Raw genomic sequence first — 20,665 nt, forward strand, 5'->3', positions numbered from 1 at the left:
TTTAAGGACATTACATCAAAGTTGGATCAGCCTGTAGTGTGGTTTTCCACTTTAATTTTGAGGGTGACTCGAAATCCAGACCTCCCATGGGTTGATACATTTGATTTCCATTGATAATTTTTGTGTGATTTTGTTGTCAGCACATTCAACTATGTAAAGAAAAAAGTATTTAATAAGATGATTTCATTCATTCAGATCTAGGATGTTATTTTAGTGCAGCCTTTATTTTTTTAATCCAGAAAAACGTATGGCAAAAATGTTATAAATTGATTTGCATTTTAATGAGGGAAATAAGTATTTGACCCCCTCTCAATCAGAAAGATTTCTTGCTCTCAGGTGTCTTTTATACAGGTAACGAGCTGAGATTAGGAGCACACTCTTAAAGGGAGTGCTCCTAATCTCAGTTTGTTACCTATAGAAAAGTCACCTGTCCACAGAAGCAATCAATCAATCAGATTCCAAACTCTCCACCATGTCCAAGACCAAAGAGCTCTCCAAGGATGTCAGGGACAAGATTGTAGACCTACACAAAGCTGGAATGGGCTACAAGACCATCGCCATGCAGCTTGGTGAGAAGGTGACAACAGTTGGTGCGATTATTCGCAAATGGAAGATACACAAAATAACTGTCAATCTCCCTCGGCCTGGGGCTCCATGTAAGATCTCACCCCGTGGAGTTGCAATGATCATGAGAACGGTGAGGAATCAGCCCAGAACTACACGGGAGGATCTTGTCAATGATCTCAAGGCAGCTGGGACCATAGTCACCAAGAAAACAATTGGTAACACACTATGCCGTGAAGGACTGAAATCCTGCAGCGCCCGCAAAGTCCCCCTGCTCAAGAAAGCACATATACAGGCCCGTCTGAAGTTTGCCAATGAACATCTGAATGATTCAGAGGAGAACTGGGTGAAAGTGTTGTGGTCAGATGAGACCAAAATCGAGCTCTTTGGCATCAACTCAACTCGCCGTGTTTGGAGGAGGAGGAATGCTGCCTATGACCCCAAGAACACCATCCCCACCGTCAAACATGGAGGTGGAAACATTATACTTAGGGGGTGTTTTTCTGCTAAGGGGACAGTTTTTCTGCTAAGGGGACAGGACAACTTCACCGCATCAAAGGGACGATGGACGGGGCCATGTACCGTCAAATCTTGGGTGAGAACCTCCTTCCCTCAGCTAGGGCATTGAAAATGGGTCGTGGATGGGTATTCCAGCATGACAATGACCCAAAACACACGGCCAAGGCAACAAAGGAGTGGCTCAAGTAGAAGCACAGTCTCCAGACCTTAATTCCATAGAACACCTGTGGAGGGAGCTGACGGTTTGAGTTGCCAAACGTCAGCCTCGATACCTTAATGACTTGGAGAAGATCTGCAAAGAGGAGTGGGACAAAATCCCTCCTGAGATGTGTGCAAACCTGGTGGCCAACTACAAGAAACGTCTGACCTCTGTGATTGCCAACAAGGGTTTTGCCACCAAGTACTAAGTCATGTTTTGCAGAGGGGTCAAATACTTATTTCCCTCATTAAAATGCAAATCAATTCATAACATTTTTGACATGCGTTTTTCTGGATTTTGTTGTTGTTATTCTGTCTCTCACTGTTCAAATAAACCTACCATTAAAATTATAGACTGATCATTTCTTTGTCAGTGGGCAAACGTACAAAATCAGCAGGGGATCAAATACTTTTTTCCTCACTGTATATATCTCTTAATTCAATAGCTCCTTGACCATGTGACCTAGACACCTCAAACCAGCGTTGGAATGTTCACAGGGTAGGGACATACATTGCACAGCCTTTGTTAAAAAAAAAGAAGTATTTAAATGTTTTACCTTCATTTATTAGTTACATTTTTACCTTAGAATTTCAATAGGTCCTTGATCACATGACCTAGGCACCAGTGGAACTGCTGAATGCAGTATGGCTCATAATAATGGCTGGAGCGGAGCAAATGGAATAGAATCAAACCATGTATTTGATACAATTCCACCAATTCCCCAGCAGATATTACCATGAGCCCATCCTCCAGTGCTCAAAACCTCAAAACAACCCAGGAATAAGTTCAACCATTTATATGAATGTGCTCTGTCATCTCAACATTACCCATGATGGTCTGTGCATACAACTAAGGTAAGTATGGGGGTAGTAAATGTACAACCTTAATATATAACATTATGACTTTGTTAGTGTCCTTTCGTTTTCAATGTGCAAAATCATTATTCGTTTTATCCTTTTGTTTTTGTACTGCTTTTCACTAGTGAACTTTCTTTTTATTTTATTTTGTGTGTTTTTGAAGAATTTGTATTGCTTCTTGCTCCTATTCATTTATTTCTGGGAGATGAACATTGTTTTCATTACATTGTAATTACATTTTAATTACTGTTTGCTAATACATGCATTTATTTTTCCTTTAGTACTGCAACCACACACATACTCTCTCTCTCACTGTTTCATATTCCATTCACATTCCAATATAAATCTGCCAATAAACTACCCTGTGTGTGTTCATCCGCTGTGAATTTGCCTTATTCCCTCTGACCAGGGCAGGTGTCAGTGGCCACAGACCAATAAACAGGAGATCTCCCTCACAGTTGGATTAAACATGTTGTTACTCATTTTAATTAAATAACATACAAGTTATGATATCTCACACACACACAGGTAAAGCTACAAAGAGGAATAAACTATTAACTATGTATAATATTCTGTTTTTGTAATAGGGTATAACACCACTACAAAATATAAAATGTATCTTATAGTCTCTTGAATTATTCAAAAAATGTGTTTGGCCATGCAATTCCAAATATCAAATCAAATCAAATCAAATTTTATTGGTCACATGCGCCGAATACAACAGGTGCAGACATTACAGTGAAATGCTTACTTACAGCCCTTAACCAACAGTGCATTTATTTTAAACAAAAAAAGTAAGAATAAAACAACAACAAAAAAAGTGTTGAGAAAAAAAGAGCAGAAGTAAAATAAAGTGACAGTAGGGAGGCTATATATACAGTAAAATAAAGTGACAGTAGGGAGGCTATATATACAGGGGGGTACCGTTGCAGAGTCAGTGTGCGGGGGCACCGGCTAGTTGAGGTAATATGTACATGTGGGTAGAGTTAAAGTGACTATGCATAAATACTTAACAGAGTAGCAGCAGCGTAAAAAGGATGGGGTGGGGGGGGGCAGTGCAAATAGTCCGGGTAGCCATGATTAGCTGTGATTAGCTGTTCAGGAGTCTTATGGCTTGGGGGTAGAAGCTGTTGAGAAGTCTTTTGGACCTAGACTTGGCACTCCGGTACCGCTTGCCGTGCGGTAGCAGAGAGAACAGTCTATGACTAGGGTGGCTGGAGTCTTTGACAATTTTGAGGGCCTTCCTCTGACACCGCCTGGTATAGAGGTCCTGGATGGCAGGGAGCTTTGCCCCAGTGATGTACTGGGCCGTACGCACTACCCTCTGTAGTGCCTTGCGGTCAGAGGCCAAGAAGTTGCCATACCAGGCGGTGATGCAACCAGTCAGGATGCTCTCGATGGTGCAGCTGTAGAATTTTTTGAGGATCTGAGGACCCATGCCAAATCTTTTTAGTCTCCTGAGGGGGAATAGGCTTTGTCGTGCCCTCTTCACGACTGTCTTGGTGTGTTTGGACCATGATAGTTCGTTGGTGATGTGGACACCAAGGAACTTGAAGCTCTCAACCTGTTCCACTACAGCCCCGTCGATGAGAATGGGGGCGTGCTCAGTCCTCTTTTTTTTCCTGTAGTCCACAATCATCTCCTTTGTCTTGGTCACGTTGAGGGAGAGGTTGTTGTCCTGGCACCACACGGCCAGATCTCTGACCTCCTCCCTATAGGCTGTCTCATCGTTGTCGGTGATCAGGCCTACCACTGTTGTGTCGTCGGCAAACTTAATGATGGTGTTGGAGTCATGCCTGGCCATGCAGTCATGGGTGAACAGAGAGTACAGGAGGGGACTGAGCACGCACCCCTGAGGGGCCCCCGTGTTGAGGATCAGTGTGGCAGATGTGTTGTTACCTACCCTTACCACCTGGGGGCGGCCCGTCAGGAAGTCCAGGATCCAGTTGCAGAGGGAGGTGTTTAGTCCCAGGATCCTTAGCTTAGTGATGAGCTTAGAGGGCACTATGGTGTTGAATGCTGAGCTGTAGTCAATGAATAGCATTCTCACGTAGGTGTTCCTCTTGTCCAGGTGGGAAAGGGCAGTGTGGAGTGCGATAGAGATTGCATCATCTGTGGATCTGTTGGGGCGGTATGCAAATTGGAGTGGGTCTAGGGTTTCTGGGATTATGCTGTTGATGTGAGCCATGACCAGTCTTTCAAAGCACTTCATGGCTACAGACGTCAGTGCTACGGGTCGGTAGTCATTTAGGCAGGTTCTTAGAGTTCTTGGGCACGGGGACTATGGTGGTCTGCTTGAAACATGTTGGTATTACAGACTCAGTCAGGGACATGTTGAAAATGTCAGTGAAGACACTTGCCAGTTGGTCAGCACATGCTCGGAGTACACGTCCTGGTAATCCGTCTGGCCCTGCGGCCTTGTGAATGTTGACCTGCTTAAAAGTCTTACTCACATCGGCTACGGAGAGCGTGATCACATAGTCGTCCGGAACAGCTGGTGCTCTCATGCATGCTTCAGTGTTGCTTGCCTCGAAGCGAGCATAGAAGTGGTTTAGCTCGTCTGGTAGGCTTGTGTCACTGGGCAGCTCGCGGCTGTGCTTCCCTTTGTAGTCTGTAATAGTTTTCAAGCCCTGCCACATCCGACGAGCGTCAGAGCCAGTGTAGTATGATTCAATCTTAGACCTGTATTGACTCTTTGCCTGTTTGATGGTTCGTCGGAGGTCATAGCGGGATTTCTTATAAGCGTCCGGGTTAGAGTCCCGTTCCTTGAAAGCGGCAGCTCTACCCTTTAGCTCAGTGCGGATGTTTCCTGTAATCCATGGCTTCTGGTTGGGGTATGTACGTACGGTCACTGTGGGGACGACATCATCGATGCACTTATTGATGAAGCCAGTGACTGATGTGGCGTACTCCTCAATGCTGTCTGAAGAATCCCGGAACATGTTCCAGTCTGTGCTAGCAAAACAGTCCTGTAGCTTAGCATCTGCGTCATCTGACCACTTTTTTATTAACCGAATCACTGGTGCTTCCTGCTTCAGTTTTTGCTTATAAGCAGGAATCAGGAGGATAGAGTTATGGTCAGATTTGCCAAATGGAGGGCGAGGGAGAGCTTTGTATGCGTCTCTGTGTGTGGAGTAAAGGTGGTCTAGAGTTTTTTTCCCTCTGGTTGCACATTTAACATGCTGGTAGAAATTAGGTAGAACGGATTTAAGTTTCCCTGCATTAAAGTCCCCGGCTACTAGGAGCGCTGCATCTGGATGAGCGTTTTCCTGTTGATTAATGGCCTTGTACAACTCATTCAGTGCAATCTTAATGCCAGCATTGGTTTGTGGTGGTAAATAGACAGCTATGAAAAATATAGATGAAAACTCTCTTGGTAAATAGTGTGGTCTACAGCTTATCATAAGATACTCTACCTCAGGCGAGCAAAACCTCGAGACTTCCTTAGTATTAGATTTTGTGCACCAGCTGTTGTTTACAAATATACAGAGACCGCCACCCCTCGTCTTACCAGTAAATGTATAAATGTATATTAAGGGTCTTCAAGAGCAGGTATAAATGTACACTGAACCTATTGGCAAAAGCTATTGGTTTATGCCTGTATTCGGTCTGATAACTAGTTGTTTTCCACAGCCAGTAGGTGACAGTAGGACCATGATTATCCAGAAGAATACACTCATCAAATTGGTGTCAACATTGTTGTTTTGAGGTTTCAATGCACAGGGAGAGAAAGCTGCAATGGGACGGTTTAAAAAAGTATAGAAGATCTTTGGAGAAAAGCTGGTGGGAGAGAGATGGTTCTGCAGGCATTTATTTCACAAGGCTTTGGAAAAAAGAAATCACAAACATAAAATTCTCCACTCTTGCGCTCAACCTTTTCAACAAGGACAATGAAAAGCGATGAAAATGGTTACATGTGGTATTGTTCAAGGACAGGAGATGTGTTAGAGGAGAGGTACTTGAAAAAGGAAGGAGCACAGGTAAGTAACAACCATGTGAACCCCATATTTCCCAATATTGTCTGAACTCCTCATATAAGTAAATTCAATGAAAGTAAAGTTGATATTTTCAGCAATTGATTGTAAGATAATGGTCCAGATAATGTATGTACCAGTAAGTGTTCACATGTTATTACACCTATATATCAAAGATAGTATTCATGATCATATTTCTAATAGTCATACAATACCACCACTGATTTTTAGATTCTGACTAATAACAAACATCATGGGCAGGTTTCCCAGACACATATTAATCCTAGTTGTGGACTAAAACACATCAATGGAGATTCTCCATTGCAATGGCTTCTTAGTTGTAGACCATGCTTAATCTGTGTCCAGGAAACCAGCCCCATATGATGTTTCTGCCTCCCACCATATACAGCCTTGTACACTAAACAAAAATATAAATGCAACATGTAACGTGTTGGTTTCATGAGCTGAAATAAAAGATCTCAGAAAGTCTCCATATGCACAAAAAGCTTGTTTTGGCTAAAATGTTGTGCACATTTGTCTACATTCCTGTTAGTGAGCATTTCTCCTTTGCCAAGTGATCAGGCTCTGTCGTAGCCGGCCGCGACCGGGAGACCCATGGGGCGGCTCACAATTGGCCCAGCGTCGTCCAGGGTAGGGGAGGGAATGTCCGGCAGGGATGTAGCTCAGTTGGTAGAGCATGGCGTTTGCAACGCCAGGGTTGTGGGTTCGAAAAAATAATAAAAGTAATGTATGCACTCACTGACTGTAAGTCACTCTGGATAAGAGCGTCTGCTAAATGACTTAAATGTAAATGATCCATCCACCTGACAGGTGTGGCATATCAAGAAGCTGATTAAACAGCATGATCATCACACAGGTGCACCTTGTGCTGGGGACAATAAAAGGCCACTTTAAAATGTGCAGTTTTGTAACACAACACAATGCCACAGATGTCTCAAGTTTTGAGGGAGCGTGCAATTTGCATGCTGACTGCAGGAATGTCCACCAGAGCTGTTGCCATATAATTGAATGTTAATTTCTCTACCATAAGCTGCTTCCAATGTCGTTTCAGAGTATTTCGCAGTACGTCCAACTGGCCTCACAACCGCAGACCACGTGTATGGCGTTCTGTGTGCGAGTATGGTTGGCTGATGTCATCATTGTGAACAGAGTGCACCATGTTGGCGGTGGGGTTATGATCAGACAGGATGGAGAAGATGACTTGAGAGAGAGCGAAAACGATGATGATGAAGATTTAAAGCGGACAGATGGAGCACATAGGTTCCGAGAGATGTAGAGAGAGAAAATGAAGAATCAAACAGAACATGAATATGGATACAGGGACAGTGAGGAGGAAAAGACAGGTGACCAAGAAGCAATGAGGAAAGGCACAGAAGGTGACTTAGAGAGAAAGGATGATGAGGATTCAAAGAGGAAAGAGGGACTGGGAGAAGAAGAGCGAAAGGACAGAGAACACCATATACATCGTGGAGAAGATGAGATCAGACAGGATGGAGAAGATGACTTGAGATGATGATGATGATGATGATGCTAGTGAGGAGGAAATGTTTGCTGATGAAGTGGGTTCAAACCATGAGCAAACACGCCATGTTGAGCCTGATGGCTCCATGAAGGAAAAAGGTGAATGACTACAGGAACAAGGCTTGAACCAAAACAATTCATTATGAAGGTTCCACAAAGAAAGTGAAACAAAATGAAACCACTGTCTGGCACAACTAATCTTCATAAGCCATGGACACGTGCTCTATACAGAGTTTACAAAACACTCTCCATGTTGTACACTTGTTTTAATGTACCAGCATGTTAAGTTCAGGGGGAGTAGGAAAATGCTGTGCCCGTATCTCAAAGTAAAGGAGGTATGTTCCTTCACAAGCTGTCAAGGTACATACTGTATCTCTTTTAAAATACAACACAAGCCTCTAAAAAAAACAAGACAGTGGCTGTACAGGTCACCTGTGTAGGAGAAGTGAAACCCTTTAAAGGTGAGGTTATTTCCTGGTCTGTAAGCTACCACGGAAGAGGGAAAGGAGTAAATAACTTTTATTACACCAACCTTAACAAGACGTCATTGCCCGAGCTGATGGCAGTGAAATATCAGCCGTAGCCTCAAGAAAGAAGTCTTGAAAGTAAACTCATCAGAGCTACAAAGAAGCACTCATCTCCATGACGACGTGATCATGGAGTTGATCTTGATGCAAAGCATTATAAAGGAGTGTGACTACAATGTTAAATGATGTCCCGGGTATGTACAGCATGTTCAAGTGGATCCTTTTGGCGTTCACCTGTATACCGAGACAGGGTTGGCTATTGCTGTGCGTCACCTCAGGCAAAGACGACCTGTCATTCTGCACCTGGATTCCACTGGAGGAGTGGTGAGCCACATCCCTTCCCAGCCAAAGCGGGCGCTTTATTATAGACAAGCCTCCCCTTCCAGTGTCCGAAATGGTCACCAATGACCATGCAGTACCAAACCTGGTGTTTTGGATGATGCAGACCTTGCACAAAGTCAGCAAGATGACTACCCACAGGGTGCACCAGGTAGAAACAGATTACAGTTGGGCCCTTATCCAGAGTGTCCTTCTTGCCTTCAGTAGAGAAAATATAAGTGACTACCTGGAGAAGGCTTATCGGGTGGTCCAGAATGAGCGGAGCAGAAATAAACCAAAAAATATAACACTAGTTCAACTCTGCTCTGTTCATATTATCAAGGCCGTCTTTGGAGGTTTTGGCAGAGCAACAAAGAACAAGGGCCTGATGGAGTATTCAACAAACTGCGTTGCCTATCTCCTCAATAGCACCAGCCTGGAGAGTGCTTTGGGTGTCTTCACTCACATGTGCCATGTTTTCTTGGCTGAAGACTCCACAACCAGTGTGCAGAAAAGTCTGAAGGTGCTGACAAACCTCATCTGCATATCCAAGGTGCTAGATGATGAGGCAGACATTGTCAAACCCTTCCTGAAGGATGATGTGGCCCCAAGGGATGCAAATACCATCTTTTCCAGGTCACTGTTCACCGTTCACCTAGGAGTTCGCTTTGGCACTAAAGAACACATAGCGTGACATTTGAAGCAGAGAAAACTGAGGAAGTCGAGAGTATCAAACATTTCTGTCCAGAGCTGTTGGATGTCCTGTTGAAGGACTACCTGGGGATATTCCCAATTTGGAGTGGGATCTTGTTGGGGCACCTTAGTAGGTATGTGTCTACAGCAACACTTACAACAAAATCAGGGGATGAAAACCAGGGAAACCAACAGCAGAACAGTGGTTTGGGGTAGTAAAGAACAGCATACTGCGCAATCAAAGATTCCTTCAGCCTGGTGCTTTTGTTCGCAAAATGAACACTTCCCTGACAGGGTGTTACCGGGAGCACATGGTCTCCCAGAGAGAATGCTTGATAATCCACTCAAAGGTGACAGCATAGAGCACTCTTAGGAACAGTGGGCAAAGAGAACTGACAGAGCTGAAACACCCAAGAAAACAAATAACAAACGTTTTTCAGCCTCCCTCAAATGTGCCAACTCCCAAAGGCTCAAAGAAGCATTCCTCACGCAAGAACAGAAAGCAAACCGTACAGGTATGACTCTTTTACAGAAAAATAGTGTTTTATAAAATATAAAGTAATTATGTTGTCTTTGACATTTTTGGGTATAATAATTTTAACATTAACTTCAGATGCCTCTGCTGTCATCCTCCCGTAAAGGACTCCTAAAGACTTCTCATTGAAGGCTGAAGATGGGGACATCATAGGACAGACCAGACAGGTATGAGACTTTGACAATAAAGTATAGTGGTCAATGAGATTAACTATTACAAGTTTTGTGTTATGTGGTGTTGACAAAGGGGTAAGAGTCTACATTATTGAAATGAACTACATTGTTACATATTTTATTATTATAGATCCATATTTAACAATTTCTCACACAACTGAAATACTACATCTTGTTGATGTGTTGTTCATTAGGCAAAGGACAAGTCACCAATTCTTCCAAGCCCCAAGAAAAGGCTCCGAAATAACATCACTAGCTCCTCTGGGTCCGAGTAAGAAATCCACTGACAGTGCAAAGACACAACGTAGTGTAGAAAAAGAGGTAAGAGTCAACAAGATTCACATTCAATGCATCTTTACATCTATGTATATTATATATCTGTATCTATTTATGTACACAAAGATAAACGCAACATGTAAAGTGTTGGTCCCATGTCCCACTCCTGAGTGGCGCAGTGGTCTAAGGCACTGCATCGCAGTGCTAACTGTGCCACTAGAGATCCTGGTTCGAATCCAGGCTCTGTCGCAGCCGGCCGCGACCGGGAGACTCATGGGCGGCGCACAATTGGCCCAGCGTCGTCCAGGGTAGGGGAGGGAATGGCCGGCAGGGATGTAGCTCAGTTGATAGAGCATGGCGTTTGCAACGCCAGGGTTGTGGGTTCGTTTCCCACGGGGGGCCAGTATAAAAAAATAATAAAAAAAAATAAAAAAAATGTATTCACTAACTGTAAGTCGCTCTGGATAAGAGCGTCTGCTAAATGACTAAAATGTAAATGTAATGTTTCATGAGCTGAAATACAAAATCCCAGAAATGTTCCATATGCACAAGAAGTTCTCTCAAAATGTGTGCACAAATTTGTTTACATCCCTGTTAGTGAGAATTTCTCCTTTGCCAAGATAATCCATCCACCTGACAGGTGTGGCATATCAAGAAGCTGATTAAACAGCATGATCATTACACAGGTGCACCTTGTGCTGGGGACAATAAAAGGCCACTTTCAAATGTGCAGTTTTGTCACACCACACAATGTCTCAAGTTTTGAGAGAGCATGCAATTGGCTTGCTGACTGCAGGAATGTCCACCAGAGCTGTTGCCAGATAATTGAATGTTAATTTCTCTACAATAAGCTGCCTCCAATGTCGTTTTAGAGAATTTGGCAGTACGTCCAACCGGCCTCACAACCGCAGACCATGTGTAACCACGCCAGCCCAGGACCTCCACATCCAGCTTCTTCACTTGCGGTATCGTGTGAGGTGGGGTGGGGTGCTGATTAGTATTTCTGTCAGTAATAAAGCCCTTTTGTGTGGAAAACTCATTCCGATTGGCTGTGCCTGGCTCCAAGGCCCACCCATGGCTGCATCCCTGCCCAGTCATGTGAAATCCATAGATTAGGGCCTAATGAATTGATTCCAATGGACTGATTTCCTTATACAGTGAGGGGGGAAAAGTATTTGATCCCCTGCTGATTTTGTACGTTTGCCCACTGACAAAGAAATTATCAGTCTATAATTTTAATGGTAGGTTTATTTAAACAGTGAGAGACAGAATAACAAAAAAAGCATCCAGAAAAACGCATGTCAAAAATGTTATAAATTGATTTGCATTTTAATGAGGGAAACAAGTATTTGACCCCTCTGCAAAACATGACTTAGTACTTGGTGGCAAAACCCTTGTTGGCAATCACAGAGGTCAGACGTTTCTTGTAGTTGGCCACCAGGTTTGCACACATCTCAGGAGGGATTTTGTCCCACTCCTCTTTGCAGATCTTCTCCAAGTCATTAAGGTTTTGAGGCTGATGTTTGGCAACTCGAACCTTCAGCTCCCTCCACAGATTTTCTATGGGATTAAGGTCTGGAGACTGGCTAGGCCACTCCAGGACCTTAATGTGCTTCTTCTTGAGCCACTCCTTTGTTGCCTTGGCCATGTGTTTTGGGTCATTGTCATGCTGGAATACCCATCCATGACCCATTTTCAATGCCTTGGCTGAGGGAAGGAGGTTCTCACCAAAGATTTGACGGTACATGGCCCCGTCCATCGTCCCTTTGATGCAGTGAAGTTGTCCTGTCCCCTTAGCAGAAAAACACCCCCAAAGCATAATGTTTCCACCTCCATGTTTGACGGTGGAGATGGTGTTCTTGGGGTCATAGGGTCTCATCTGACCACAACACTTTCACCCAGTTCTCCTCTGAATCATTCAGATGTTCATTGGCAAACTTCAGACGGGCATGTATATGTGCTTTCTTGAGCAGGGGTACCTTGCGGGCACTGCAGGATTTCAGTCCTATACGGCGTAGTGTGTTACCAATTGTTTTCTTGGTGACTATGGTCCCAGCTGCCTTGAGATCATTGACAAGATTCTCCCATGTAGTTCTGGGCTCATTCCTCACCGTTCTCATGATCATTGCAACTCCACGAGGTGAGATCTTGCATGGAGCCCCAAGCCGAAGGAGATTGACAGTTATTTTGTGTTTCTTCCATTTGCGAATAATCGCACCAACTGTTGTCACCTTCTCACCAAGCTGCTTAGCGATGGTCTTGTAGCCCATTCCAGCCTTGTGTAGGTCTACAATCTTGTTCCTGACATCCTTGGAGAGCTCTTTGGTCTTGGCCATGGCGAAGAGTTTGGAATCTGATTGATTGATTGCTTCTGTGGACAGGTGTCTTTTATACAGGTAACAAACTGAGATTAGGAGCACTCCCTTTAAGAGTGTGCTCCTAATCTCAGCTCGTTACCTGTATAAAAGACACCTGGGAGCCAGAAATCTTTCTGATTGAGAGGGGGTCAAATACTTATTTCCCTCATTAAAATGCAAATCAATTTATAACATTTTTGACATGCATTTTTCTGGATTTTGTTGTTGTTATTCTGTCTCTCACTGTTCAAATAAACCTACCATTAAAATTATACACTGATCATTTCATTGTCAGTGGGCTCAAATCAGCAGGGGATCAAATACTTTTTTCCCTCACTGTATGAACTGTAACTCAGGAAAATCTTTGAAGTTGTTGCATGTTGCGTTGATATTTTTGTTCAGTATTTAACTTCACTTGTTAAATATACATTAAATAAATAATGTTGTTGAGGTGTTGTTTATTAGGCAAAGGACCTGTGGCAGGAAGACACCACTGAAGAAGTGGTGTCAGTCATTTCTTTGCACAAAGTGACATCTGTTTTGCGGGTCAGTGAGTTCCAGACACTGAGGTCACATGAGTTGCTCACTGGAGAGGTGAGGTTAATGAAATTCCAACTTTGTCTACAATTGTTTGTCTACAACTTTGTCTACAATCTTGTTTTTGTCCAGTTGGGCACTGGAATGATGTCAGGCTTATGGGTTTTTGTCAGTAGCTGTTGGTGGATTTTGTCAATTTTTGTCTGGAAATAGTAGAAAAATCAAATAGTTGTAAAAATCATTGCATAGGTCATATGAGATGTTAGTGGGAAAGTGTCCTTAGGCTGGAACATGTGAGTGAAGGTGGAGATTTGGGTTTTAGCGTTGCCTCTCTCTGTGTTTATGGAAGTACAGTAGTAGGTAGGGGCTTCTGGGTGTTGAGTTTTTTTTGTATTGGGCAAGCTGGTTGGAGTAGGCCTGGGAGTGAACAGCTAGCCCAGTTCTCGCTCTGTAAATGGCACCCAGATCTTTCTAATAGGTGCAGTTCACATTAGTTGAGAACTCAACCAAATGTAAATCAAAACTAGACGTTGAAATAACATCTGCCCAGTGGGTTACTGCTGATTTGTCGCACTTTGAAAAGAGGCTAAAACCTTGGAAATAGTTTAAGACCAGCATGTCATTGCTAAGGTCACCAAATGAAACACACCAGTGTTAAAATTATGCCTCCTTGAAAAAATAAATCAGCACTTGTTGACATATTAGGCCTATGTTTTTATTTTATGTAAATTAATCCAACTGGTGATAACAATTGGTGGTGGTAACAATTTAAAGAAATAAGACTGAAAAATGTTGTAATGTGTTACTGTTTTCTTTTCCAGACCGTCAAACATTACCTCTTGCTTAACCTGAAGGACTGCAATAAGAAAGGCCTGTATTACATAAACCACTATGTGACCTATGCCATTCTCTATGGTTCGAATGAGCAAAGAAACAGTCTGTCAAAGGTAATACGTAAAGATGATCAATTATTTTTGTATTATATATATATATATATACAGTGGGGGAAAAAAGTATTCAGTCAGCCACCAATTGTGCAAGTTCTCCCACTTAAAAAGACGAGAGAGGCCTGTAACTTTCATCATAGGTACACGTCAACTATGACAGACAAAATGAGGAAAAAAAATCCAGAAAATCACATTGTAGGATTTTTAATGAATTTATTTGCAAATTATGGTGGAAAATAAGTATTTGGTCAATAACAAAAGTTTCTCAATACTTTGTTATATACCCTTTGTTGGCAATGACACAGGTCAAACGTTTTCTGTAAGTCTTCACAAGGTTTTCACACACTGTTGCTGGTATTTTGGCCCATTCCTCCATGCAGATCTCCTCTAGAGCAGTGATGTTTTGGGGCTGTCGCTGGGCAACACGGACTTTCAACTCCCTCCAAAGATTTTCTATGGGGTTGAGATCTGGAGACTGGCTAGGCCACTCCAGGACCTTGAAATGCTTCTTACGAAGCCACTCCTTCGTTGCCCGGGCGGTGTGTTTGGGATCATTGTCATGCTGAAAGACCCAGCCACATTTCATCTTCAATGCCCTTGCTGATGGAAGGAGGTTTTCACTCAAAATCTCACGATACATGGCCCCATTCATTCTTTCCTTTACAGGGATCAGTCGTCCTGGTCCCTTTGCAGAAAAACAGCCCCAAAGCATGATGTTTCCACCCCCATGCTTCACAGTAGGTATGGTGTTCTTTGGATGCAACTCAGCATTCTTTGTCCTCCAAACACGACGAGTTGAGTTTTTACCAAAAAGTTATATTTTGGTTTCATCTGACCATATGACATTCTCCCAATCCTCTTCTGGATCATCCAAATGCACTCTAGCAAACTTCAGACGGGCCTGGACATGTACTGGCTTAAGCAGGGGGACACGTCTGGCACTGCAGGATTTGAGTCCCTGGCGGCGTAGTGTGTTACTGATGGTAGGCTTTGTTACTTTGGTCCCAGCTCTCTGCAGGTCATTCACTAGGTCCCCCCGTGTGGTTCTGGGATTTTTGCTCACCGTTCTTGTGATCATTTTGACCCCACAGGGTGAGATCTTGCGTGGAGCCCCAGATCAAGGGAGATTATCAGTGGTCTTGTATGTCTTCCATTTCCTAATAATTGCTCCCACAGTTGATTTCTTCAAACCAAGCTGCTTACCTATTGCAGATTCAGTCTTCCCAGCCTGGTGCAGGTCTACAATTTTGTTTCTGGTGTCCTTTGACAGCTCTTTGGTCTTGGCCATAGTGGAGTTTGGAGTGTGACTGTTTGAGGTTGTGGACAGGTGTCTTTTATACTGATAACAAGTTCAAACAGGTGCCATTAATACAGGTAACGAGTGGAGGACAGAGGAGCCTCTTAAAGAATAAGTTACAGGTCTGTGAGAGCCAGAAATCTTGCTTGTTTGTCGGTGACCAAATACTTATTTTCCACCATAATTTGCAAATAAATTCATTACAAATCCTACAATGTGATTTTCTGGATTTTTTTCCCTCATTTTGTCTGTCATAGTTGACGTGTACCTATGATGAAAATTACAGGCCTCTCTCATCTTTTTAAGTGGGAGAACTTGCACAATTGGTGGCTGACTAAATACTTATTTTCCCCACTGTATACACACTGCTCAAAAAAATAAAGGGAACACTAAAATAACACATCCTAGATCTGAATGAATGAAATAATCTTATTAAATACTTTTTTCTTTACATAGTTGAATGTGCTGACAACAAAATCACACAAAAATTATCAATGGAAATCAAATTTATCAACCCATGGAGGTCTGGATTTGGAGTCGCCCTCAAAATTAAAGTGGAAAACCACACTACAGGCTGATCCAACTTTGATGTAATGTCCTTAAAACAAGTCAAAATGAGGCTCAGTAGTGTGTGTGGCCTCCACGTGCCTGTATGACCTCCCTACAACGCCTGGGCATGCTCCTGATGAGGTGGCGGATGGTCTCCTGAGGGATCTCCTCCCAGACCTGGACTAAAGCATCCGCCAACTCCTGGACAGTCTGTGGAGCAACGTGGCGTTGGTGGATGGAGCGAGACATGATGTCCCAGATGTGCTCAATTGGATTCAGGTCTGGGGAACGGGCGGGCCAGTCCATAGCATCAATGCCTTCCTCTTGCAGGAACTGCTGACACACTCCAGCCACATGAGGTCTAGCATTGTCTTGCATTAGGAGGAACCCAGGGCCAACCGCACCAGCATATGGTCTCACAAGGGGTCTGAGGACCTCATCTCGGTACCTAATGGCAGTCAGGCTACCTCTGGCGAGCACATGGAGGGCTGTGCGGCCCCCCAAAGAAATGCCACCCCACACCATGACTGACCCACCGCCAAACTGGTCATGCTAGAGGATGTTGCAGGCAGCAGAACGTTCTCCACGGTGTCTCCAGACTCTGTCACATCTGTCACATGTGCTCAGTATGAACCTGCTTTCAACTTTGAAGAGCACAGGGCGCCAGTGGCGAATTTGCCAATCTTGGTGTTCTCTGGCAAATGCCAAACGTCCTGCACGGTGTTGGGCTGTAAGCACAACCCCCACCTGTGGACGTCGGGCCCTCATACCACCCTCATGGAGTCTGTTTCTGACCGTTTGAGCAGACACATGCACATTTGTGGCCTGCTGGAGGTCATTTTGCAGGGCTCTGGCAGTGCTCCTCCTGCTCCTCCTTGCACAAAGGCAGAGGTAGCAGTCCTGCTCCTGGGTTGTTGCTCTCCTACGGCCTCCTCCACGTCTCCTGATGTACTGGCCTGTCTCCTGGTAGCGCCTCCATGCTCTGGACACTACGCTGACAGACACAGCAAACCTTCTTGCCACAGCTCGCATTGATGTGCCATCCTGGATGAGCTGCACTACCTGAGCCACTTGTGTGGGTTGTAGACTCCGTCTCATGCTACCACTAGAGTGAAAGCACCGCCAGCATTCAAAAGTGACCAAAGCATCAGCCAGGAAGCATAGGAACTGAGAAGTGGTCTGTGGTCACCACCTGCAAAACCAGGCCTTTATTGGGGGTGTCTTGCTAATTGCCTATAATTTCCACCTGTTGTCTATTCCATTTGCACAACAGCATGTGAAATGTATTGTCAATCAGTGTTGCTTCCTAAGTGGACAGTTTGATTTCACAGAAGTGTGATTGACTTGGAGTTACATTGTGTTGTTTAAGTGTTCCCTTTATTTTTTTGAGCAGTGTATATATATATATATATATATTTTAGCAGTTTTCTAGATTTAGAGTTTAGACATCAGGTTCTCAATGATTTAATCAATTAATAATTACAGCTGTAAACAGTACAATATTAATATTTGTTTTTAAATTAGTGATTTATTAAGGTAAACTTTCACTTGTACGATTCTGCCATCGGCTTGGTTAATCTGGAGAACCACTGGAAACTTGTGGTAAGAACTTCAAATCCATAAAAAAAGGGACCAAGGCAATCTTCATGTAAAACATTTAAAAATGCATTTTTTTGTGATGGCATGTTCAATAGAACCAACAGATAAAAACTGACGCGTTTCAGCATCATGGCCTTCGTCAGGGAGTAACAATTAAATAATGAGAGCATGTCCTCTTTTGAAACAAACCATGTTCCCATCAGCCCTTTTTGAAAGAGAGTGGGTACACAATAGTCACTTAGTAAACAGTATACAATAGTAATTTGGGATCAGACAGCTAATTGTTTCAAATAGCTGACTGCCAATCTTTGTCAGACATTGTGAAGGAGAAGAAGTTTAGTGAGAGAGTCATCACATTTCCCCCAACACAGACATGCTTGAAGATTACCACAATGTTCAGTAGTGTAAGTAAGTAAGATAGGAAGTAGGAGCCCTTGTGCGAGCAGATGCAGCTTGCACATGGCAGGATGGCTCAGAGGAGCAAGAGCCTCTGTCCTCTTTGTACAAGTACACCTCCTGGACAGGACCCCAGTCTGTCACAGGGCTTTATACCTAATCTATCTTGTTAATGCTGAGTGCCAAGCAGAAAGTCATTTTTGGCATGAATAAGCCAGGCATCATACACCCAACCTTTTAAATTGTTTCTAAATTAATTAGTTTTGATTTTGTCTGTGAGATTGAAAGGGGGGGGTTAGCCATGTTGTTTCCAAGCCCCAGTAATATGATGTCCACAATATGTACTGATGTCCACAGGACTCATTCAATGATTATAGATTAGCTAGCTGTTGGTCCTTCATGACACACTTGAGGCAGAATATTTCACATTTGGTCCGATGTGAGAATGAGACCAGGGCCCGTATCCACAAAGCTTTGCAGAATAGGAGTGCTGATCTACAGTAAGGTCTGAGTTGATCACTAAACTTTCTCTCTATTGAGTAGCCTATTAACAAGGCTTAATCCGGATGTCAATCAATGTATCTGTTTAAACCAGGATGCATTCAGGATTAAATCCATGTCGTTTACACTACCTGTAATTCAGTAAAGGCGAAGACATGACATAGGATAAAATCATATTAACCTCTAGGCTTAATTTCTGCTGTTTTGATCATGATATAAGTAGTTAGTTGAGGTACAGTCACAAGCTCTTTAAATCCTTACGGTTGTGGATATACATTTCCCTACTGTATCTACATGCCATCAGCAAGCAGCTGTTCATCCTTGATCCCAACCGAGTAGCTGATGCTGAGGAATATCGGGTGGCATTCAGGAAATTCAGGTGAAATATATTACAGATATCTTCTTATCTCGTAGTCCTACATGATATAACAATGTTACTGTAGATGTACTTATTAGGAAAAGTTGACATACATTACTATGTCTACTTCTTTGTTAGGAATAACTATTAAAAAGTAATACGTTATGTTCTGGTGAAACAATAGTTATGAACTCTGGAGTTCAACTTTTATTTGTCACAATATGAAGGGTATATATCTTAAATGTTAATGTCCAATAATAGCTGCAATAATCCCAGATTGTGCCTTTAATATAAGGTAAGTATGTCTGAGCCGAATGACCAATGGGGAGCCCTAGGCAGCTTGATGTAAAATTACATCCCTGGACAGGACACTACTCTGTTGCGGGTTCTTACCCCCAGTCTATATGCTGAGTCTTGTATTGAACCCAAAACCTTCCATTGTCAGAGCACTCGCAGGACAATCGAACTACAAGGTACTGGTTTCCTATATCTTTGGTTTCATGCAAAATATTGTGAATAAACATGTGGAGAATGACATTGACATTGTTGTACACTACAGAACCTTCTTCAAGATGAGGAGAAATCGCCTGGTTAAAGAAGGCTGCGTGGACATCAAATGGACGGCAGGAAACATTGACTCTTCCAAACAGAAAGATGCCACTAGCTGTGGCGTCTTCGTGACGAAGGTGCGTGCAGGCCCTGTAGTGCAGGGCGGCACAACCCTGTTCCTAGAGACCCACCCTCCTGTAGGTTTTGGCTCCAACCCCAATTGTAACTGTTCTGATTTCAATTTATCAACCAGCTAATTATTATAATTTGTTGTGCAAGACTAGGGTTGGACAGAAACCTACAGGCAAGTTGCTCTCCAAGAAAAGGGTTGGGCAGCCCTAGTGTAGGGAGTGTATCACAGAGTGAGTCATGGCACCAAAGTTACAGATTTGACATTGTGTATGAATCTCTTGCCTTCCACCTGTAATGTAAGCTACAACCGTCCTCTACATTGTTGTGACCTGTCAGGCCATCTTGCATTCAAATTTTATAAGCCTGAAACCAGGGACGGCCTGTTCAATAGGGCGATATGGGCGACGCACTGCCAAACGGGAAAAGGAAGGGATTTTTTTTCTAATCAATTATATCACGGCAACAGTAGTTATCAGTGTTGTAATCTATACGTCTGATCTGCCACAGTGCCACACTGCCACTAAATGTCGAATCAGGCTAAAGTCGTGCTTCAAATGGCTCCACCCCCTTTTGGGGCGATTTCAGTCAGATTGAAAATCGCCCAGAACTTCTGTCATAGACTCCCATGTAAAATCTATTTTTTTCAAATTTCAGAGCCTTCAATACAATCTCAATGGGTGTCTGTGGGCTTGCACTTACGCGCTTTCGTCACATGAACGTAACTAAGAAAAGAGAGGGTAGCAGCGTCAATCAATTCACTACTACTATCAACATGGCTAGGCTTCAGTGCAACTCGGTTGTGTCTTTGAAAGAATTTCCTTTTTGTCGGCGAACAAATGAAGATAAATTGGCAACGAAACAATTAGGACCTCCCAGACCAAATTTAATAATTCAACAGGTTTCTACTAAAGGGGGGAAGTCCTACACCCAAGGATTTTCCAAAAATTGGTATGAACGAAAAACCTGGCTAGCAGGCTGCGATGTAGCTAATGCAGTTTTCTGCTACCCCTGCTTACTCATTCACCCTGAAGGCGGCACGGCAGACAGCACCGCTTGGACAGCGACTGGTGTAACCGACATGCACCATCTTTCAGAAAAGATTAAGAAACATGAGCTGTCAAAGACCCACATGGATAGCTGTTTGAGAATTTCTGCTTTGGGGAGAGTGAATATTGCCACTCAACTGGATGAGGGATACAGGCTAGCTGTCCGCCGCCACAACGATGAGGTTAGCAAGAACCGCCATATCCTCAGCCGGCTAATCCA

The 20,665-nt window shown here is 43.3% G+C and overlaps 1 protein-coding gene across 4 annotated transcripts in view; it reads left to right on the plus strand.

The window, feature by feature from the left end:
• Positions 1-20,665, plus strand: part of LOC311137226 (choline kinase alpha-like) — a 70,658-nt gene that overhangs the window by 4,258 nt on the left and 45,735 nt on the right. Inside the window, exons 1-7 of one of the 4 annotated variants that reach the window (XM_084171607.1) lie at positions 7,188-9,708; positions 9,807-9,895; positions 10,096-10,222; positions 11,050-11,154; positions 13,000-13,128; positions 13,893-14,018; positions 19,278-19,404. The exons of 1 other annotated variant lie outside the window; for it this stretch is intronic. In XM_084171607.1, the coding sequence (XP_084027733.1) occupies positions 13,972-14,018; positions 19,278-19,404 (174 nt within the window). In that variant the 5' untranslated portion in view covers positions 7,188-9,708; positions 9,807-9,895; positions 10,096-10,222; ... (1 more) ...; positions 13,000-13,128; positions 13,893-13,971. Of the gene's footprint in view, positions 1-7,187; positions 9,709-9,806; positions 9,896-10,095; positions 10,223-11,049; positions 11,155-12,999; positions 13,129-13,892; positions 14,019-17,377; positions 18,740-18,970; positions 19,405-20,665 lie in introns of those variants that run through there. 2 more of the 4 variants (XM_084171608.1, XM_084171606.1) reach the window with 2 other exon arrangements.

This window comes from Coregonus lavaretus (assembly GCF_964263955.1).
Source record: "Coregonus lavaretus genome assembly, chromosome: 11".
Taxonomy (NCBI): domain Eukaryota; kingdom Metazoa; phylum Chordata; class Actinopteri; order Salmoniformes; family Salmonidae; genus Coregonus; species Coregonus lavaretus.